We start from the raw sequence: 20,369 nt of genomic DNA on the forward strand, positions 1-20,369 counted from the left end.
GTGTGTTCCTCTCCATCATGGTTAATGTGGTGTTCTGCAGCAGCTCTGTGCAGAGTGCAGCGCTGCTTCGTTGACCTCTGACCCCAGACTGTGGTAACGTTTGTGGGAGCAGCTCAGGTCTAAAAAATGACGCTACTGAAATATCACGAGGAAGCAGCCGCTACCAAAAAACGTGGTTTGAGTTTTTTACATGTGGAGATAAACGGTTATAAGATCAGAGCTGCAGGTTTTAGGTTTTTATAAGAGATAAGAGACAGTTGAGCTGCACAGAAAGCAAAGAACATGCAACTCAACTCGCTGGTTTCCCACCATAGATATAAATATATATATAACCCTCCTGTTGTCCTCGAGTCAAGGAAAGAAGGGAGGGAGGAAGAAGGAAGGAAAGGAGGGAAGGAGGGAGGAAGGAAAGGAGGGAAGGAGGGAGGAAGGAGGAAGGCTGTTATGAAGCTTTTTTAACCTTCCTGTCGTCTGTTTTGACTGTTGCTTCTTTCCTACCTTCCTTCCTTCTCTCTTTCTTTCCTCTGTCCTTCTTTCCTTCCTTCCTCTTTTCCTTTCTCCCTCCCTCCCTCCTTTCCTTCCTTATTTCCTTTCTCCTTCCCTCCTTCTTTCCTCCCTCCTTTCCTTCCTTCCATCCTTCCTGATTTCCTTTCTCCTTCCCTCCCTCCCTCCTTCCTTCCTTCCTCCCTCCTTCCTTCCTTCCTCCCTCCCTCTTTCATCCTCCCTCCCTCCTTTCTTTCCTTCTGTCCTTCCATCCTTCCTTATTTCCTTCCTCCCTCCCTTCTTCCTCCCTCCTCTCCTTCCTTCTTCCTTCCTCCCTCCTTCCTTTCTCCCTCCCTCCATTCTTTCCTTCCTTCTTTCTGTCCATCCTTCCTTATTTCCTTCCTCTTTTCCTTTCTCCCTCCCTCCTTCCGTCCTTCCTTCTTCCTCCCTCCTCTCCTTCCATCCTCTCCTTCCTTCCTTGACTCGAGGACAACAGGAGGGTTAAATAGAGAAAATAAGCAGCTTTTTGATAAATATAAAGTTTCATTTGGCTTTTACCCAAAGTGACGTCTGAGAGTTAAAGCAACACGAGCAGAGAGAGATTCATGAGAAGAAGGTTTTGGTTTGTTTTTCTTCCGTCACTTCTTCTTTTTACTTGACGATACTTGTTTATGTTCGTAGCATCGATTCCTCAGAAGAAGCTGTTATGAAACTATTATAAAGAGCTACAATAAGCAGAATTAAATCAGATATTATACAAACATGAGCTTTCCTGTCTTTAGTGACGTTGATGCTGACAATCTCTCAGATCTTCATCTTCTTGAACGTTTGACGCCGAGCCAGGCAGCGTTCTTCAGATCGTCTGTTATAGATTATAAACATCTCACACGGAGCGAGAGAGAGAGAGAGAGAGAGAGAGAGAGAGAGAGAGAGAGACAGAGACAGAGAGAGAGACAGAGAGAGACAGAGAGAGACAGAGAGAGAGAGAGAGAGAGAGAGACAGAGACAGAGAGAGAGAGAGAGACAGAGAGAGACAGAGAGAGAGAGAGAGAGAGAGAGAGAGAGAGAGAGAGAGAGAGAGAGAGATCGGCCTGCACAGCTGCCTTTTTCCCAAGAACTGATAACATGACGCTAACACCGCTGGGTATCTTTATTAATCTAATCTAAATCCTCTGACCCATAAAAATAAACAAACCACTACTTCTCTGCGTCACTGCTCATGTTGCATTCTCAGATGTACGTTGCTCTGGGTAAAAGACTTTTGTAATAATATCTGATTTTAAAGCTGCTTATTTTATCTTTCTTTAAAAAAAGATTCATCACAGCTTCTACTGAAGAATCGATGGAGGTAAAATGAACGAGTATCTTCAAGAAAAAGAAGAAATGTTTAAGAATAAACTAAAAGACCCCAAAAAACATACTAACAACTTCTACAGTAAAGTTTGATTTATTCTCAATTTTTTCTAAGTTGTAAAAATGTACATAATTCTTCAACAGCTCTCCTTAAAAGAATCAATGTTCTTATGTTGCATAACTTAAGTTTTATTATTAATGCTGATGATGCATTACCCAAATTAAACTGTACATTTAAATAAAAGCTGGTGTTTTTTGTAATAATATCAGATTTAAAGCTGCTTATTTTATCTATTAAAAAAAAAACAAAAAAAAAAAAACTTCATCACAGCTTCTACTGAGGAATAGATGGGGGTAACATGTTTAAGAAAAAACTAAAAGACCCCAAAAAACATACTAAGAAACAAACAACACTTCTTCTCTGCAGCTCTGCTTGTGTTGCATCAACTCTCAAAATAAATAAATAAATAAGTTAAATACTGATGCTGTTGATGCATTACCCAAATTAAACTGTAAATTTAAATAAAATTGGGTGTTTTTTGTAATAATATCAGATTTTAAAGCTGCTTATTTTATCTCTTTAAAGAGATTAAAAAAAGAAAAAAGAAGCTTCATCACAGCTTCTACTGAGGAATAGATGAACGAGTATCTTCAAGAAGAAGAAGAACAAACAAATGACTTCTTCTCTGCAGCCCTGCTCATGTTGCATCAAGCTTTGGGGTAAAAGCATCTGCTAAATTAAATTACTGTAAAGTTTGATTTATCCTCAACTTCTGGAAAACGGTCAGCACCAGCGGAACCCAGTTTTTATCTTTTTGTGTTGCATAACTAAAAACTTGTATTATTATGATTGAAGAGATGATTTGTGGCTGATGAAGCACTAAAGCTTACCTGGCCGGAGGCTCTGGGTGTATCCAACTCCGATCAGACTGGCGTTATTCACTTTGGCCTGCAGGGAAGATCAAACAAGACGTTACATGAAGAAGAAAACACAAAACACCCAAATAGATATGTTCTTGCGAGAGCTGTGATTCAGTGTTTCCTGCACTCACAGACAGAGAGGTGTCTTTGTCCAGCTTGTATTTGGCTGCGATGCCGAAGCGAGTGTTGTTGCTGCCGGCGGTCCAAGCCAGAGTGACCGCTGTCTCCAGCTCGTCGTTCACCTTCTGGTAGATGGAGCCGCCGAACTCGGTCCCGTCGTTACTGAGAGAGAGAGAGAGAGAGATGATGAGTGTTCTACCCTCAGTCCTGCTATGGTTGCGAGGGCTGGATCTCGAGGACATTGGTCAATCAACCTGTCAATCAGGACGTAGCCACGCCCTAATGCATACCCTGCTTTATCGTCACATATAAAATCAGGGAGGCCAAAATGTCCCAAATGAACATCATACTGCATTGAAGAAGGCTTTAAACTAGCGATTGAGACCATAAACACATTTTGAAAACGTTTACTGAGGTTAGAAATCAAGTGAGAAGTTGGTGAATTCTCCATTGACTTGTATAGAGACGGTCGCCCCCTGGTGGCCTTTTGATAGAATGCAGCTCTAAGTTACTTCTGCGTTGGCCTCATTTCAGAAGACCAGAACTCCCCACCTGATTGTAACGTGTGATGTTTATTGACTGGGAAGTCATACAAGAAGTGTTAAAAGTAATTTGAGGGCTGATGTAAAGTGAGCCTAGTGAGGTTTTATATTGTCTTTAATTTACAGTTTCATTCGTGGTATTTCACCAGAAAATAAGGAAATACATCTGTTGAAATACTGGAGAACAGAGTTATAAATCATGCCTGATTCACCAAACTGTTACATAAAAGACTTTTTGCACCGCCTGCAGGTTTTTTTTTGTTCCAACCACTTAAACGCACGTGTTAATTAAACGAGTGGAGACTGAAAACCTGCAGCCACACGTCGTTCCCTCCGCTATGAAGCAGTTTGGACATTCCTGCTGTAAACAGAGTCGCTATCACACCACGGCCATGTCCGAAATATTTACTGACTTCAATGGAGTTTGCAAATAGACACTTAATTTTACAAATATACCCCTTTATTTAAATAATTATATATAAATACACATATGACAATGAAGAAGGAGCTGAAACACACAGAGAGAGATTAATGAGACTGAAGGAAAACAGGAAAGTCAAGGAAGGAAGGGAGGGAGGAAGGAAGGTAGGAAGGAGGGAAGGAAAGAAGGAAGGAAGGGTAGGAGGAAAGGAGGGAGGAAGGAAGGAGGGAAGGAAAGAAGGAAGGAAGGGAGGCAGGGAAGGAAAGGAGGAAGGACAGAGGGAGAAAGGAAAAGAGGAAAGGGAGAGGAAAGGGGAAGGTAGGAAGGAGGGAAGGAAAGAAGGAGGGAGGGAGGAAGGAAGGGAAGGAGGAAAGGAGGGAGGAAGGAAGGAGGGAAGGAAAGAAGGAAGGACAGAGGGAGAAAGGAAAAGAGAAAGGGAGGAAGGGAGGAAGGAAAGGAAGGAGGGAAGGAAAGAAGGAAAGAAGGAAGGAAAGAAGGAGGGAGGAAAGAAGGAAGGAGGGAAGGAGAGAAGGAGGGAAGGAAGGAAGGAAAGAGAGAAGGAGGGAAGGAAAGAAGGACTGAAAACCTGCAGCCACACGTCGTTCCTCTCCGCTATGAAGGAGTTTGGACATTCCTGCTGTAAACAGAGTCGCTATCACACCACGGCCATGTCCGAAATATTTACACAAACACACACTTCATTTAAAAATTAAAATAACTATATATAAATAAATACACATATGACAATGAAAGAAGGAGCTGAAACACACAGAGATTAATGAGACTGAAGGAAAAGCAGGAAAAACAACATTTCTGCTAAACTAAAATGTTTTCACAGACTTATTTCCTACATTTCCTCTCTTTGTCTCTAAATGTCAAGAGTTTATCTACAGCATTAATAATAATACTCCATATCAGGGTTATTATAGTTTTTATAATCCCTGATGATGCCTTTTTTTTTATATAGTTTTTATTTTTATTTAGTTTTTCAGTTTGCATTTTTATTTCAGTTTAGTTTTAGTTAGGTTTTATTTTGAAGGAATTGACTAGTTTTAGTTAGGTTTTATTTTGAAGGAATTGACTAGTTTTAGTTTGGTTTTATTTTGAAGGAATTGACTAGTTTTTAGTTTGGTTTTATTTTGAAGGAATTGACTAGTTTTCAGTTTGGTTTTATTTTGAAGGAATTGACTAGTTTTAGTTTGGTTTTATTTTGAAGGAATTTACTAGTTTTAGTTTGGTTTTATTTTGAAGGAATTGACTAGTTTTTAGTTTGGTTTTATTTTGAAGGAATTCACTAGTTTTAGTTTGGTTTTATTTTGAAGGAATTCACTAGTTTTTAGTTTGGTTTTATTTTGAAGGAATTGACTAGTTTGAGTTTGGTTTTATTTAGTTTCAGTCTTAGTTTTTAGGTATTAACCTTCCTGTTGTCCTCGAGTCAAGGAAGGAAGGGAGGGAGGGAAAGGAAGGAAGGAGGGAAGGAAGGAAGGGAGGGAGGAACAGAGGAAGGACGGGAGGGAGGAAAGGAGGGAGGAAGGAAAAGAGGAAGGCAGGAGGGAAGGAAAGAAGGAAGGAAGGGAGGGAGGAAGGAAAAGAGGAAGGCAGGAGGGAAGGAAAGAAGTAGAGAGGGAGGAAGGAAGGAAGGAGGGAGGGAAGAATGACGGAAGGAGGGAGGGAGAAAGGAAGAGAGGAAGGAAGGAGGGGAGGGAGGAAGGAAGGGAGGAAAGACGGAAGGAGGGAGGGAGAAAGGAAAAGAGGAAGGGAGGAAGGAAAGGAGGGAAGGAAAGAAGGAAGGAAGGGAGGAAGGAGGGAGGGAGGAAGGAAAGAAGGAAGGAAGGGAGGAAAGAAGGAGGGAGGGAGGAAGGAAGGAAGGGAGGGAGGGAAGGAAAGAAGGAAGGAAGGAAGGCGGAGGGAGGGAGAAAGGAAAAGAGGAAGGAAAGAAGGAGGAAAGATGGAAGGAGGGAGGGAGAAAGGAAAAGAGGAAGGGAGGAAGGAAAGGAGGGAAGGAAAGAAGGAAGGAAGGGAGGAAGGAGGGAGGGAGGAAGGAAGGAAGGGAGGGAAGGAAAGAAGGAAGGAAGGCGGAGGGAGGGAGAAAGGAAAAGAGGAAGGAAAGAAGGAGGGAGGGAGGAAGGAGGGAAGGAAGGGAGGAAAGAAGGAGGGAGGAAGAACAGATGGAAGGAGGGAATGAAAGAAGGAGGGAAAGAAAAAAAGGAAGGAAGGACAGAGGGAGGGAGGAAGGTAGGAGGGAAGGACAGAAGGAAGGAAGGACAGAAGGAAGGAAGGAAGGAGGGACTATAATAATAACCCTGGTTAGAAGTGGATGTTACTTTGTTTTTTAAACCCTGAGATATTAAAAGATAAAAACAGGACATCTGGTTTTATTTAAAGAGGAACACTTCACACATTTAGTCTCACATCAACACTTCCGTTAAACATTCTCACAAAAAGAGGAAACTTTTATTCTCTAGAATCGATCCAAAGAAATGTTGGAAATTCCCATGATGCCTTTTTTTCCCCCATCAGCAGAGAAACAAGAGACTGAGTCACTCTAACACAGGGGGGTCAAACATGAGGCCCGTGGGCCAGAACCGGACCGCCGAAGGGTGCAATCCGGCCCACTTTCCTTCCTGTGTTCTTTTCCTTCCTTCCATCTGTCCTTCCTCCCTTCCTTATATCCTTTCCTTTCTTCGTTCTTTCCTTCCTTCCTTCCTTCCTTCCTTCCCTTCTTCCATCTGTCCTTCCTCCCTTTCTTCCTTCTGTCCTTCCTTCCATCTGTCCTTCCTACCTTCCTTTTTTCCTTTCTTCGTTCCTTCCTTCCATCTGTCCTTCATCCCTTTCTTCCTTCTGTCCTTCCTCCCTTCTTTTTTCGTTTCCTTTCTTCGTTCCTTCCATCTGTCCTTCCTCCCTTTCTTCCTTCTGTCCTTCCTTCCATCTATCCTTCCTACCTTCCTTTTTTCCTTTCTTCGTTCCTTCTTTCCTTCCACCCTTTAGCCAGTCAGTGTCTGATCCGTGGAGCAGCTCTCATTTTGCTTCCACAATAACTGACTCTTATATTTTTTTTGTCTTAATTATAAAAACATGTTGAGAAGAACTCAAACCCAGCAGCAACGCTCCCCTGCGGTACTCACACGTTGGTGTGCAGCTGGAAGTCTCCGGCCCGGTATCCCAGAGCGAAGTTGTTCTGGGCCAGTTTGGACTTGGCCGTGTCGAAGGCCATCTGGTAGCCGGCCAGCCAGCCCTCGTAGCCCAGCACGGCCGTGGCGTGGATGATGGGACCCTCGAAGTCCACGTCGCAGCCCAGGTTGACGTAGTCGCGCTTGTAGCCCGACTTCAGCTTGCCGCTCTTCTTACTAAAAAAAAGAAAAAAGTTAAAAGTTAGTTTATCTCTGATATTCTATTAAAAATGATGAGTAACTATGTTTTATTTGTCTTATAATTAATAAATCTCCTTAAAATACCAAAACTGATATCTTATTTATTCCTCTATATTGTCTATAAAATACTGATATGAAATTATCCAGCTTTAAAATAAAAAATAAAAAAGGATATATTTGTGTTTTTTTAAACCTGCATGCAATTACTGTTTTGTCCACTTGGGGGCAGCAGAGACAAGACGCATCATCACCTCTTAAAAAGTTTTTTTTTCCTTCTCCCAACTTTATTTCACATGCCTCTTAAAAAGTTGCTATGTTGAACTTGTTAGTTGAGAGAGAGAGAGAGTGAGAGAGAGAGAGAGAGAGAGTGAGAGTGAGTGAGTGAGAGAGAAAGACAGAGAGAGAGAGAGAGAGAGAGAGAGAGAGAGAGACAGAGAGACAGAGAGAGAGTGAGTGAGTGAGTGAGAGAGAGAGAAAGACAGAGAAAGAAAGAGACAGAGAGAGAGAGAGAGTGAGTGAGAGAGAGAAAGAAAGAAAGACAGAGAAAGAAAGAGAGAGACAGAGAGAGTGAGAGAGAGAGAGAGAGAGAGAGAGAAAAAAGAGAGAGAGAAATAAAGACAGAGAAAGAAAGAGAGAGACAGAGAGTGAGTGAGTGAGTGAGAGAGAGAGAAAGACAGAGAAAGAAAGAGAGAGACAGAGAGTGAGTGAGTGAGTGAGTGAGAGAGAGAAAAAGAGAGAGAGAGAGAGAGAGAAAGAGAGAGTGAGCGAGTGAGTGAGAGAGAGAAAAAGAGAGAGAGAGAAAGAGAGAGTGAGTGAGTGAGTGAGAGAGAGAGAAAGACAGAGAAAGAAAGAGAGAGACAGAGAGAGAGAGAGAGAGAGAGAGAGAGAGAGAGTGAGTGAGTGAGTGAGTGAGAAAGAAAGAAAGACAGAGAAAGAAAGAGAGAGACAGAGAGAGTGAGAGAGAGAGAGAGAGAGAGAAAAAAGAGAGAGAGAAATAAAGACAGAGAAAGAAAGAGAGAGACAGAGAGTGAGTGAGTGAGTGAGAGAGAGAGAAAGACAGAGAAAGAAAGAGAGAGACAGAGAGTGAGTGAGTGAGTGAGTGAGAGAGAGAAAAAGAGAGAGAGAGAGAGAGAGAAAGAGAGAGTGAGCGAGTGAGTGAGAGAGAGAAAAAGAGAGAGAGAGAAAGAGAGAGTGAGTGAGTGAGTGAGAGAGAGAGAAAGACAGAGAAAGAAAGAGAGAGACAGAGAGAGAGAGAGAGAGAGAGAGAGAGTGAGTGAGTGAGTGAGTGAGAAAAAAGAGAGAGAAAGAAAGACAGAGAAAGAAAGAGAGACAGAATGAGCGAGTGAGTGAGTGAGTGAGTGAGTGAGAGAGAGAGAAAAAAGAGAGATAGATAGATAGATAGATAGAATCAATCTATCTATCTATCTCTCTAATTCATATATAAAATAAACTCACCCTGTGTTTGGTACAAAAGACGTATCCAAGGCAACCTTCAATCCTTGAGCCAGCTGTGGATAAAGCAGCTTTGAGTCAACACGCTTGAACAATATAACTTCTTTTATCAGAGTTTTAAAGAAATAATAAAAAGGTTTGGACATGTTTCGTGTGACTTGTACCTGATCCTCCACAGTGACTTCGGTCGCCAGCGTGTTATCTGTGTTCCACTTCTGGTTGAAGCTCAGGCCGAGCTCCTTCATCTTGTATTTGGTCTCCAGGCTCCCGGCAGCCTTTCCTGTGTCTGTGTTACTGGAGCCAGATGTGTTGAACTCCTGATGTGGAGGAGGACAGACACACAAGAGAGGAGGAAGCATTAGTTTGATTAAAAAATGTTCCAAAGAGTATCGAAAACCACAAAAAAGGGGGTTAAATTAGAGAGAAAGTGAGAAAGGGAGGGAAAGAGGAAGGGGGGAAGGGAGGGAAAGAGGAAGGGAGGAAGGAAGGAAGGAAGGAAGGAAGGAAGGAAGGAAGGAAAGGAGGAAGGAAAGGAGGAAGAAAGGAAGGAAGGAAGGAAGGATGGAAGGAAGGAAAGGAGGAAGGAAATGAGGAAGGAAGGAAGGAAGGAAGGAAGGAAGGAAGGAAGGAAGGAAGGATGGAAAGAAGGAAGGAAGGAAGCAAGGAAGGATGAAAGGAGGAGGGAGCAAAGAAAGAGGGGAGGAGTGGAAGAAGGAAGGACAAATTAAAGAAAGAGGGAAGAAGGAAGGAAAGAAGGAACAGTCAAGAGTCACAAGAGAGGACGAAGTATTTGCTTAAAAAATGCTCAAAAAAGGGGGTTAAATTAGAGAGAAAGGGAGAAAGGGAGGGAAAGAGTCATTCTAACGTTAACTAAGCAAAAACTTAATTTCCTGTAAGCTGTAAAGAAGAAAACATGCTAAACATTTAAAAAGGACAAGTTAGTCACATCCTCATAAAGTATGTACACTGAAACTGATTCTGTTGGCTGCAATCATTCCTCCTGTTCAACTGTCAAATAAGCTAAAAAAGCTAAAAAATATATATATATATATATAAATGAAAGTGAGATAAACTCCTTTTGTCTTTTATCTGTGCAAAAATAATCTTAAATAAATAAAAACATTAACAGATTAATAAAAATCTATAAATGATCAGTATGAAGCAAGCTGCAGCTGCATTATCAGGAGCCTGCAGTACCACCGACGGCCACTAGATGCTCCCATTGAGTCTCATTCAAAAAAGCCTCAAACTACTGAGTCAATCATTATTCTAAAGGAGTCATTCTGGTCTCAATCTCTAAATTCAGACCCTCTAATAAATGTGCTGGTGGTCATTTTGGAAATTACTGCCAACTTTTATTTGTTACTGACTCATGAAACAGGAAGAATGATCACAGCAAACACAACCTGTTTAAAAGCTACAGAAAGACAGTTTAACCTTCCTGTCGTCCTTCAGGGTCAAATTGACTGACTAAACTCTTCCTTCTTTCCTTCCTCCATCCCCCTTTCTTCCTTCCATCTGTCCTCCCTCCCTCCCCCCTCCTTCTCTCTTTCCTCACTCCTTCTTTCCTTCCTCCATTCCCCTTTCTTCCTTTCTTTCTTCCTTCCTTCTTCCTCCTTCTCTCCTCCCCATTACCTTCTTTCTTACCTCTGTCCTTCTTTCCTTCCCCTTTTCCTTTCTCTCTCCCTCCTTTCCTTCCTTCTTTCCTTTCCTTCGTCCCTCCTTCTCTTTCTTTCCTCCCCATTACCTTCCTTCTTACCTCTGTCCTCCTTTCCTTCCTTCTTCCTCCCTCCCTCCTTTCATCCCTTCCTTCCCCCCTCCCTCCTTTCCTCCCATCCTCCCTCCCTCACTCCTTTCCTTCCTTTCTCCCTCCCTCCTTTCTTCTGTCCTTCCTTCTTTCCTTTCCCCCCTCCCTTCCTTCCTTCCTCCCTCCCTCCTTTCCTCCCTTCCTTCCTTCCTCCCTCCCTCCTTTCCTTTGTCCTTCTTTCCTTCCTTTCTCCCTTCCTCTTTTCCTTTCTCTCTCTCTCTCTCTCTCTTTCTCCCTTCCTTCTTTCTTTCTTCCTCCCTCCTTTCCTCCCTTCTTCCTCCCATCCTTCTTTCTTCCCTCCTCCTTCCCTTACTTCCTTCCTTCCTTCCTTGACTCAAGGACAACAGGAGGGTTAATAGAAAGCAGGATGTTCAGTATGCGGGTTAATGTGAATTGATTAAACATAAATAAATAAACAGTATCTAAATAGAAAGTTAGAGCTTAGTATGACAGGAAAGAAAATGACACATTGATTATCATGCTTTATAAATTATTATCACACAGACAATAAAACAAATAAAACATCAAGACCATGATAGGAACAATAAAAAAAGAAAAAAGGTGTTAAACTGAACAATGGTAATGATCGTTATGTGAATGAACAGAACGGGACAGAAACTCATGATGAATGAACTCCGGCTCCGATACACACGATCTTACCATCTACATTAGAGCAGTGAGCAGTCCAGAGCAGCAGCGTGGAGACAGAGCAGGGGTTAGGAAGGTGCAGACAGAGAGACACACACACACACACACAGGCCGAAAACACTTTAACCCTCCTGTTGTGCTCCCGGGTCAAATTGACCCATCTGTTTTGACTTTTCCTTCCTTCCTTCTTTCTTCCTTCCTTCCTTCCTTCCTCCTTTCCTTCCTTCCTTCCCTCCTTCTTTCCTCCTTTCCTTCCTTCCCTTCTTCCCTCCTTCCCTCCTTCCCTTCCTTCCTTCCTTCCTTCCTCCTTTCCTTCCTTCCCTTCTTCCCTCCTTCCTTCCTCCTTTCCTTCCTTCCTTCTCTCCTTCTTTCCTCCTTTCCTTCCTTCCCTTCTTCCCTCCTTCCCTTCCTTCCTTCCTCCCTTCCTTCCCTCCTTCTTTCCTCCTTTCCTTCCTTCCTCCCTTCCTCCTTTCCTTCCTTCCTTCCTTCTTTCCTTCCTTCCTTCCTTCCTTCCTCCCTTCCTTCCCTCCTTTCCTTCCTTCCTCCCTTCCTCCTTTCCTTCCTTCCTTCCTTCCTCCTTTCCTTCCTTCCTTCCTTCCTTCCTTCCTTCCCTCCTTCTTTCCTCCTTTCCTTCCTTCCCTTCTTTCCCTCCTCCTTTCCTTCCTTCCTTCCTCCCTCCTTTCCTTCCTTCCTTCTTCCTTCCTTTCTTCCATCTCCCTTTCTTCCTTCCCTCCTTCCTCCCTCCCTCCCTCCTTTCCTTGACTCGAACACAACAGGAGGGTTAAATGAAATAAATCAGGCCTGTCGTGTTTCTCTAGGAACAGAGCAGAAAGGTTTTTAAAGCCAAGCAGCATCGATGGCTCGCCTGTAAAAAACCTTCCAGTTCAAGGTCACAGCAGGAAGTCAGATATTGAAACATACAATAAAAAGGATGAGTTCATAAGTTTTCAAAGTGTGTCTTTAAAGCAGCAGTCGTGTAATTGTTCATACTGACTATTAAAAGATCTCCTTATAATGTTGCTTTCAATGTAAAGTGATGCATTTAACCTTCCTGATGTCCTCAGGTCAAGGAAGGAAGGAAGGAAGGAAAGGAGTAAGGAGGGAAGGCAGGAAAGGAGTAAGGAGGGAGGGAGGGAGGGAGGGAGGAAGGAAGGAAAGGAGGAAGGAAGGAAGTAAAGAGAGAAGGAAGGGAGAAAGAAAAGGAGTAAGGAGGGAGGGAGGAAGGAAGGAACGAAGGAAGGAGGAAGGAAAGGAGGGAGGAAAAGAGGAAGGAAGGAAGAAGGGAAGAAGTATGGAAGGAGGGGAAGAGGGAAAGGGAAGGAAAGAAGGAACGGAGGAAGGAAGGAAAGGAGTAAGGAGGGAGGGAGGGAAGAAGGAAGGAAAGGAAGGAAGGAAGGGAGGCAGGAAAGGAGTAAGGAGGGAGGAAGAAGGAGGTAAGGAGAGAAGGAAGGGAGAAAAGGGGTAAGGAGGGAGGGAGGGAGGGAGGGAGGGAGGAAGGGAGGAAGGAAAGGAGGGAGGAAGAAAATGAGTAAGGAGGGAGAGAGGAAGGAAAGGAGTAGGGAGGGAGGAAGGAAGTAAGGAAGGAAGGAAAGGAGGAAGGAAGGAAGGAAAGGAGTAAGGAGGGGGGGAGGAAGGAAGGAAGGAGAGAAGGAAGGGAGGAAGGAAAGGAGGAAAAGATGAAGGGAGGGAGGAAGGAAGGGAGGAAGAAAAGAAGTAAGGAGGGAGGGAGGAAGGAAAGGAGTAGGGAGGCATTCCCTTTTCTTCCTTCCTTCTCTCTTTCTTTCTTTCCTCCCTTCCTTCTTTACTTCCTCCATTCCCTTTTCTTCCTTCCTTCTTCCATCCCTTTTCTTCTTCCTCTCTCCCTCCCTCCCTCCCTCTCTCTTTCTTTCTTTCCTCCCTTCCTTCTTTCCTTCCTTCATTCCCTTTTCTTCTACCCTAACTCTAACCCTTTTCTTTTAGCTTCATATTAGCTTCAGAAGGAGGACTGTGGATTTAGTCCTCCATCACTTCCATTATAAACATAATGAAGGATCTTCTAATGGTCAGTATGAACAGGAGGAATCATTACAGCAAGAAAAACACATTTAATGTTCATTTGGGGCTCTTGACTGTTGTTTTAAGACAGTCTTTGGAGCCTTGTGGGGGTTGGGATTAAAGTTTTCTAAGTGATGGCAGGATAAGACGAGGCAGGAGGGATGAACGGAGTAAACAGCATTAATAAAAAACAAGTTTCCTCACCACTCCACTTTGTGATTTGGTCTTGAGGTCCAGCTTCACAACACCAAAGCCTGCAAGGATTTAAACAAATAAACAGACTTGTATGTTAGCAGTATTGTGGTGCATGATGAATCAAATATAAAAAACATTTTAAAGTACATTTTCATCATTTTTAATTCTTGCGGACATTAATTTCGGTTCAGTCTTACTATCAGTCATCTATAAAGCACTTTGATTTGAACTAACTTGTATAAAAGGCATTATAAAATGAACTCTGGCACATTAAACTGTAACCTGTCATTTTTTAATCTTTAGTTTTTTAATACATTGAACAAACAAGATATAATTGATTAGTTGTAAGCTGATACATATATATATCTTTTTTTAAACCTTTGGACAGAACCAAGCTAGATGTTAGTGTTAGGCGATATAGGCAGAATAAAACATCACGATATATTTCACCAAATACCTCGATATCGATATTTGGACAATATTGTAGTATTGTATTGAACCCATTTAACTTTTTTTAGGTCAATCTTTACCACTTGTATGAGGTATGTAATGCACAGACAGACCATCAGGCTGTTCTATGGTTGGTATAGATACAGGTTGTACTATGGTTGCTCTAGATACAGGTCGTACTATGGTTGCTATAGATACAGGTTGTTCTATGGTTGCTATAGATACAGGTCGTACTATGGTTGCTATAGATACAGGTTGTTCTATGGTTGCTATAGATACAGGTTGTTCTATGGTTGCTATAGATACGGGTTGTTCTATGGTTGCTATACAGTAGATACAGGTTGTTCTATGGTTGCTATAGATACAGGCTGTTCTATGGTTGCTATAGATACAGGTCGTACTATGGTTGCTATAGATACAGGTTGTTCTATGGTTGCTATAGATACAGGTTGTTCTATGGTTGCTATAGATACGGGTTGTTCTATGGTTGCTATACAGTAGATACAGGTTGTTCTATGGTTGCTATAGATACAGGCTGTTCTATGGTTGCTATAGATACGGGCTGTTCTATGGTTGCTATAGATACAGGCTGTTCTATGGTTGCTATAGATACGGGCTGTTCTATGGTTGCTATAGATACAGGTTGTTCTAGTGTATAAACGGAGAATAACACAAAATGGTATATATATTTATATTAAATTTAAATGATCTACCTCATGCTTAACCGTTAATAAGAAGTCAGCTTTCTGGAGAACATTTCAAACCTCACACACAAACTTTTAAAGCTTCAACACTTCATTTTATCTTTGGTGAACTGCAGGTTTTGCAATCTGCTGGTTTAATATATACTGTTAATCTAAACTATTATCTGCAGAGTGGACAGAAGTCTTACACCACATTTGTACAGACTTTGTGTCTCTTTCAGGAATTTTCTAACAGTTAATAATTTACTATGGGTTAAAAACTAAAACTCACCATAGCCCTTGCTGAAGATATCCTTGGCAGCTTTGCCCAAGTCTGAGTATGAAGGAGGGACGGCCATCGTGCTGCAGGAGGTAAAGTCAGAAATGAGATCAGTTAAAAAAAACAACCCATTTTGTTGAAGCCAGAGACCTAAAAACTACCTGAGCAGAGCAGAGCAGAGTATTAGAGGTGGAGTAAAGTCCTCAGATCATCATTAGGAGAGTCTGAGTCATCCTTAATGATGCAGCATTAGTGAAGTCATTGAGGTTTCATCATATACTCCAACATGTTGAATATATCTACTGTAGTATTCCCATGTGATGCTACTTTCTACATCTCAGAGGGAAATATTGTACTTTTTAACCCCACTACATTTATCAGAACTTAGTTTTTTCTTCATTCCTCTCCCATTAATCATCTCAGCAGCCCTCACATTTATCTGCTGACCCTTTGGAGGGGCCCCACCCCTAGGTTGGGAACCACTGGACTAAACTAGCTAACTGTATATAAAGTAGTGTAAACTAGCTAACTGTATATAAAGTAGTATAAACTAGCTAACTGTATATAAAGTAGTATAAACTAGCTAACTGTGTATAAAGTAGTATAAACTAGCTAACTGTATATAAAGTAGTGTAAACTAGCTAACTGTATATAAAGTAGTATAAACTAGCTAACTGTATATAAAGTAGTGTAAACTAGCTAACTGTATATAAAGTAGTATATACTAGCTAACTGTATATAAAGTAGTATAAACTAGCTAACTGTATATAAAGTAGTATAAACTAGCTAACTGTATATAAAGTAGTGTAAACTAGCTAACCGTATATAAAGTAGTATAAACTAGCTAACTGTATATAAAGTAGTGTAAACTAGCTAACTGTATATAAAGTAGTGTAAACTAGCTAACTGTATATAAAGTAGTATAAACTAGCTAACTGTATATAAAGTAGTATAAACTAGCTAACTGTATATAAAGTAGTATAAACTAGCTAACTGTATATAAAGTAGTGTAAACTAGCTAACTGTATATAAAGTAGTATAAACTAGCTAACTGTATATAAAGTAGTGTAAACTAGCTAACTGTATATAAAGTAGTGTAAACTAGCTAACTGTATATAAAGTAGTATAAACTAGCTAACTGTATATAAAGTAGTGTAAACTAGCTAACTGTATATAAAGTAGTATAAACTAGCTAACTGTATATAAAGTAGTATAAACTAGCTAACTGTATATAAAGTAGTATAAACTAGCTAACTGTATATAAAGTAGTGTAAACTAGCTAACTGTATATAAAGTAGTATAAACTAGCTAACTGTATATAAAGTAGTGTAAACTAGCTAACTGTATATAAAGTAGTATAAACTAGCTAACTGTATGTGTTAATAATCTAATGATGTCATATATAATATATCACTACTTTTATTATAATTACTAATTTACTATAATACTGCAGTACTTTTACTGTTTCATACACTTTTACTGTAATGGAGTATTTTAACATTGCTGTATTGGTACTTTTATTTAAATAAAGTATCTGAGTATTTCCTCCATCTCTGTCCAGGTTTGCCTCTGAGCTCCAGCAGAAAGGAACAAGCTGTTCCTTTAGAGGCAGCTGGGACACTAACATCAACATCAGCTCTTGCATCAGGCTGAATCAAGAAGCTATTGGAAACCTTAAATAGTGAAAAGCTCTTGATAAGTCTGACTATAGTGGGGTTTTTTTTTATCTGGATCTAGTATAATGTGGTTATGATGGAGAAAAATGTAGTGAAATCACCCTTTTTTTCTGCATTTTTAAGTAAAATAAAGGTTTCACTAAACTGAAAATGGGTTTAAACAGTATTTAGGCAGTTTGCTATGATGTCTAATGCTTTTTCACACAGAACCAGCTGCTAAATATCATGATTTGTTTCCCCTTAAGTCAGCTTCTGTCTCAGCTTTAAGAGGAAATTTAAGAGAAAACTTAAGAGCGAGACAAATAATGATATTAAGCAGCTGATTTTCTGCTTTTGCACCACTTAAGCTTGTGAAAAAATGTTAAACATCGTTGCAAAAAAACCCTTAACACTGTTTAAACCCACTTCCAGATTTGTGAATCATTTATTTTGCATAGTAGCAGCGTGCAAACAGAAAAAAAGGGCGGTTCCACTGCTTCTTTTCTCTTTTTTTTAAACCCATCCACATCACATTTAACTAGATCCAGATTATTAAAAAAACCCTATACTTACATTTATCAAATCTGGCCTTTAAAAAACACTGTTTTAATGAGTATCTGGAGTCTCCTTGTTAATTTAGTCCAATATGCAAACATAGATAGACAGATAGATCGTAAACTGCACAAATCCTATCACACAAGCACACAAATTGCACAATATACTTATAAATTGTAGGTTAATAGTTAGAATGAGTAAGATTTTATGAGTCTAAGTGTAAAGTCAGTGGTTTTTTAACCTAGATGAATTTTTAAAAAGCAGTAAAATCATCATTTTTTTAAAGGTTAAAGTGAATTTAAACTATGTTAAGGGTTTTTTTTCGTGCTCATAAGTGAAAGTATCAGCTGGTTTATATTTAAGCTATGCACATTTCCCCTTAACCCTGAATCTAAGGCTGACTTCATTGTCGTGTGCTGCATCTTCTATTCAGGACAAAGGGACAACAGATGGGCCACACAGAGACACAGACACAGACAGAAAGAGGGTTAGACTGATTATAATTAGTGCACGTCACGTTTTAGAGTAAAGTTAACCCTTCCTGCTTACAATAGAAACCTTTATTACTGCAACTATAGTCACGAACTCCGTGCAGATAAAGCTGCTAAACCTAGCTGCACCATCACAAGGGGAAAAAACCTCTCATCCAAGGATTAAACTGTGCATTACAAGGCTGAACATCATTACATAACACAGGCACCCTTAGCTGGAGACATGCTAGGTTATCTTGCTAACCTTGGAGATTAAAACTAGCTGCTGTTTGCATGATATTAAAACAAATATATTTTAATAAAAGTGTTGCATTTGTGAGTAAGTAGTGGTATTAATTAGTCTTACCGGTGCTAATGTGTGCAAAGGGCGTCTGCAGAGCTTGTGGAGGGTCCCTGGTGTGATGCTGCAGGAGCGGACTGACAGCTAGCTTAGCTTCAGACAGGGCACAATGAAGGAGACATATGGCGCATGCGCAGACTGTGGGAAAAGAAGAACAAAGAGTCGCGGCGAGCAAGAGTGTAATCCTCCCTCCTCCTCCTCCTTCCTCCTCCCGCCCAGAGAGAGAAAGCGAAGAGGAGCAGCAGCAAGAGAGAAATCCCCCCGGTTAGAAACAAAGATGGTTTTATGTGAGTTTTAGTCGCCATTGTTACGAAAACTCAAAATAATGACTTAACTAAAAATAATGACTTAGTAATTCAAAATAATGATATAATAACTCAAAATAATGACTCAGTAACTTAAAATAATGAAACACTCTCAAAATAATGACTTACTTATTCAAAATAATCATATAGGCCTACTAGCCTATCTCAAAATAATGACTCAGTCAAAATAGCCTAATGATATATGATCTCAAAAATGACCAAGAATCTCAAAATAGTGACTTAGTAACTCAAAATAATGATATACTATCTCAATATGATAGTTTGGAATCTCACTTTTTAAATAAAAAATAATTACTTATCTCAAAATAATGATAAACTATCTATAAACAATGACTTAGTATGTCAAAATAATAAACTCAAAATACTGACTTTTTAAATCAAAATCAAAAGATGTCTTATCATCTCAAAATAATGACATATTATCTCAAAATAATGACTTATCTTATGACTTGTAATGACTTATCTTATGACTTATTAGTATCTCATTATTTTGAGATAGTGAGTCATTATCTTGAGCTATTTTCTCATTATATTGACTTACACCTCCATGGTTTCATGTCATGCATTTTCATTTCATTCATGTCATGTTTCATGTGAGACGTCTAAAGCAGACAATGCTGGAAACCACTGGTTTCATCTTTAACAATGTGTTGTATTTTAAAGCTTGTTAGCTCTGAAATGTAGTTGAGTGGAAGTGAAGCTCACGTCCCATAAACAATTTTTATTTTATTCTAATTGGATAATGCTGCTGTCAGTTGGAAACCTTGTAACTCCATGGTTTTGGATATACTAAGCTTCCGACAGTGACCATAATTATCAGCACTAAGAGAATGGGTCGTGTCTTGTGTTGTATTTCTGTAGAACCAGACAAAAACAAACAAACAAAAGAAAAACCCACATCATCCAAGGCCCCTTCCTGCTTAAGGGCCCGTGGGAACTTGCCCAGATTGCCTGTGTGGTAGATCTGGCCATGTGACCTACTCAAGAAATGCTCAAGTACCTCACAATTGTACTTAATTACAGTACTAAACATAAAAACAACAGCCAGGAGGCGAACTTAACAAGGGAAACCTGTTTTTCTTGCTGTAATGATTCCTCCTGTTCATACTGACCACTAGAAGATCCTTCACAATCCACAGTCCTCCTTCTGTGTAAACATATATTTAAAAGTTGATCTGAAGCTAATATGAAGCTTCAGTCGTCAAAATGAGTCAAATCTTCATCTTCTATGTTTCCACGTTACAGTGTTTTTAGTAGCAAAGTCTTTTTGTTACTATACTTCCACCACAGCTCAACAGGAAACACTAAGAGGGAATTTTAATCCCAACCCCCACAAGGCTCCAAAGACTGTCTTAAAACAACAGTCAAGAGCCCCAAATGAACATTAAATGTGTTTTTACTTGCTGTAATGATTCCTCCTGTTCATACTGACCATTAGAAGATCCTTCATAATGTTTATAATGGAAGTGATGGAGGACTAAATCCACAGTCCTCCTTCTGAAGCTAATATGAAGCTTCAGCGTCCAAATGAGTCAAATCTTCATCTTCTATGTTTCAACGTTACAGTGTTTTTAGTAGCAAAGTCTTTTTGTTACTATACTTCCACCACAGCTCAACAGGAAACACTAAGAGGGAATCTGATGCTAAACAGACTGTAAATGTGTCAGATATCACTTGATATGACTAACTCACACTATTACCATAGTAACTATAATAACTATAGTAACTCACACTGCTGAAGATCAATAGAAGCTGATCAGAGACTTTATAATGACTTTAGTTCGTCTATACACAGTTAAAATGCAAGTAGAGGAAGATAAAAATACAAACACATAGAGATTAAATGATTTATCAGGACATTAATAAGCAACATTTTACAGATAAATTAATAGTTTTTAGTCCTTTTCTTGTCTCCAGGTTCAGTTTGAAGCTTTTCTTCTTCTTCTATGATCTTGTGTGACATTTAAACTGAATATCTTTTGATTGTGGACTTCATTTAAATGTGTCAACTTGAGCTCTGGGAGATTTTGACGGATAGTTTACTACTATTTTCTATCTTTTTGTTACTATACTTCCACCACAGCTCAACAGGAAGCACTAAGAGGGACTCTGATGCTATAAAGACTGTAAATGTGTCAGATATCACTGATATGACAAACTCACACTGGTGAAGCTCAATAGAAGCTGATCATCTACTTTAAATGCATCACTTTACATCAAAAAGCAACATTTGAAGGAGATA

At 40.1% G+C, this 20,369-nt stretch overlaps 1 protein-coding gene across 1 annotated transcript; it reads right to left on the reverse strand.

The window, feature by feature from the left end:
• Positions 1-2,716: 2,716 nt before the first annotated feature.
• Positions 2,717-18,032, reverse strand: LOC128379892 (voltage-dependent anion-selective channel protein 2-like). The gene is made up of 8 exons (XM_053339531.1): positions 17,808-18,032; positions 14,773-14,843; positions 13,357-13,406; positions 8,828-8,980; positions 8,667-8,719; positions 6,966-7,187; positions 2,889-3,039; positions 2,717-2,785 (listed from the first exon to the last, which is right to left on the reverse strand). The coding sequence occupies exons 2-8, from the start codon at positions 14,837-14,839 to the stop codon at positions 2,717-2,719; spliced, it is 765 nt and encodes a 254-aa protein (XP_053195506.1). The 5' UTR covers positions 14,840-14,843; positions 17,808-18,032.
• Positions 18,033-20,369: the final 2,337 nt, after the last annotated feature.

The sequence above is a fragment of the Scomber japonicus genome, chromosome 19 (assembly GCF_027409825.1).
Source record: "Scomber japonicus isolate fScoJap1 chromosome 19, fScoJap1.pri, whole genome shotgun sequence".
NCBI lineage: Eukaryota > Metazoa > Chordata > Actinopteri > Scombriformes > Scombridae > Scomber > Scomber japonicus.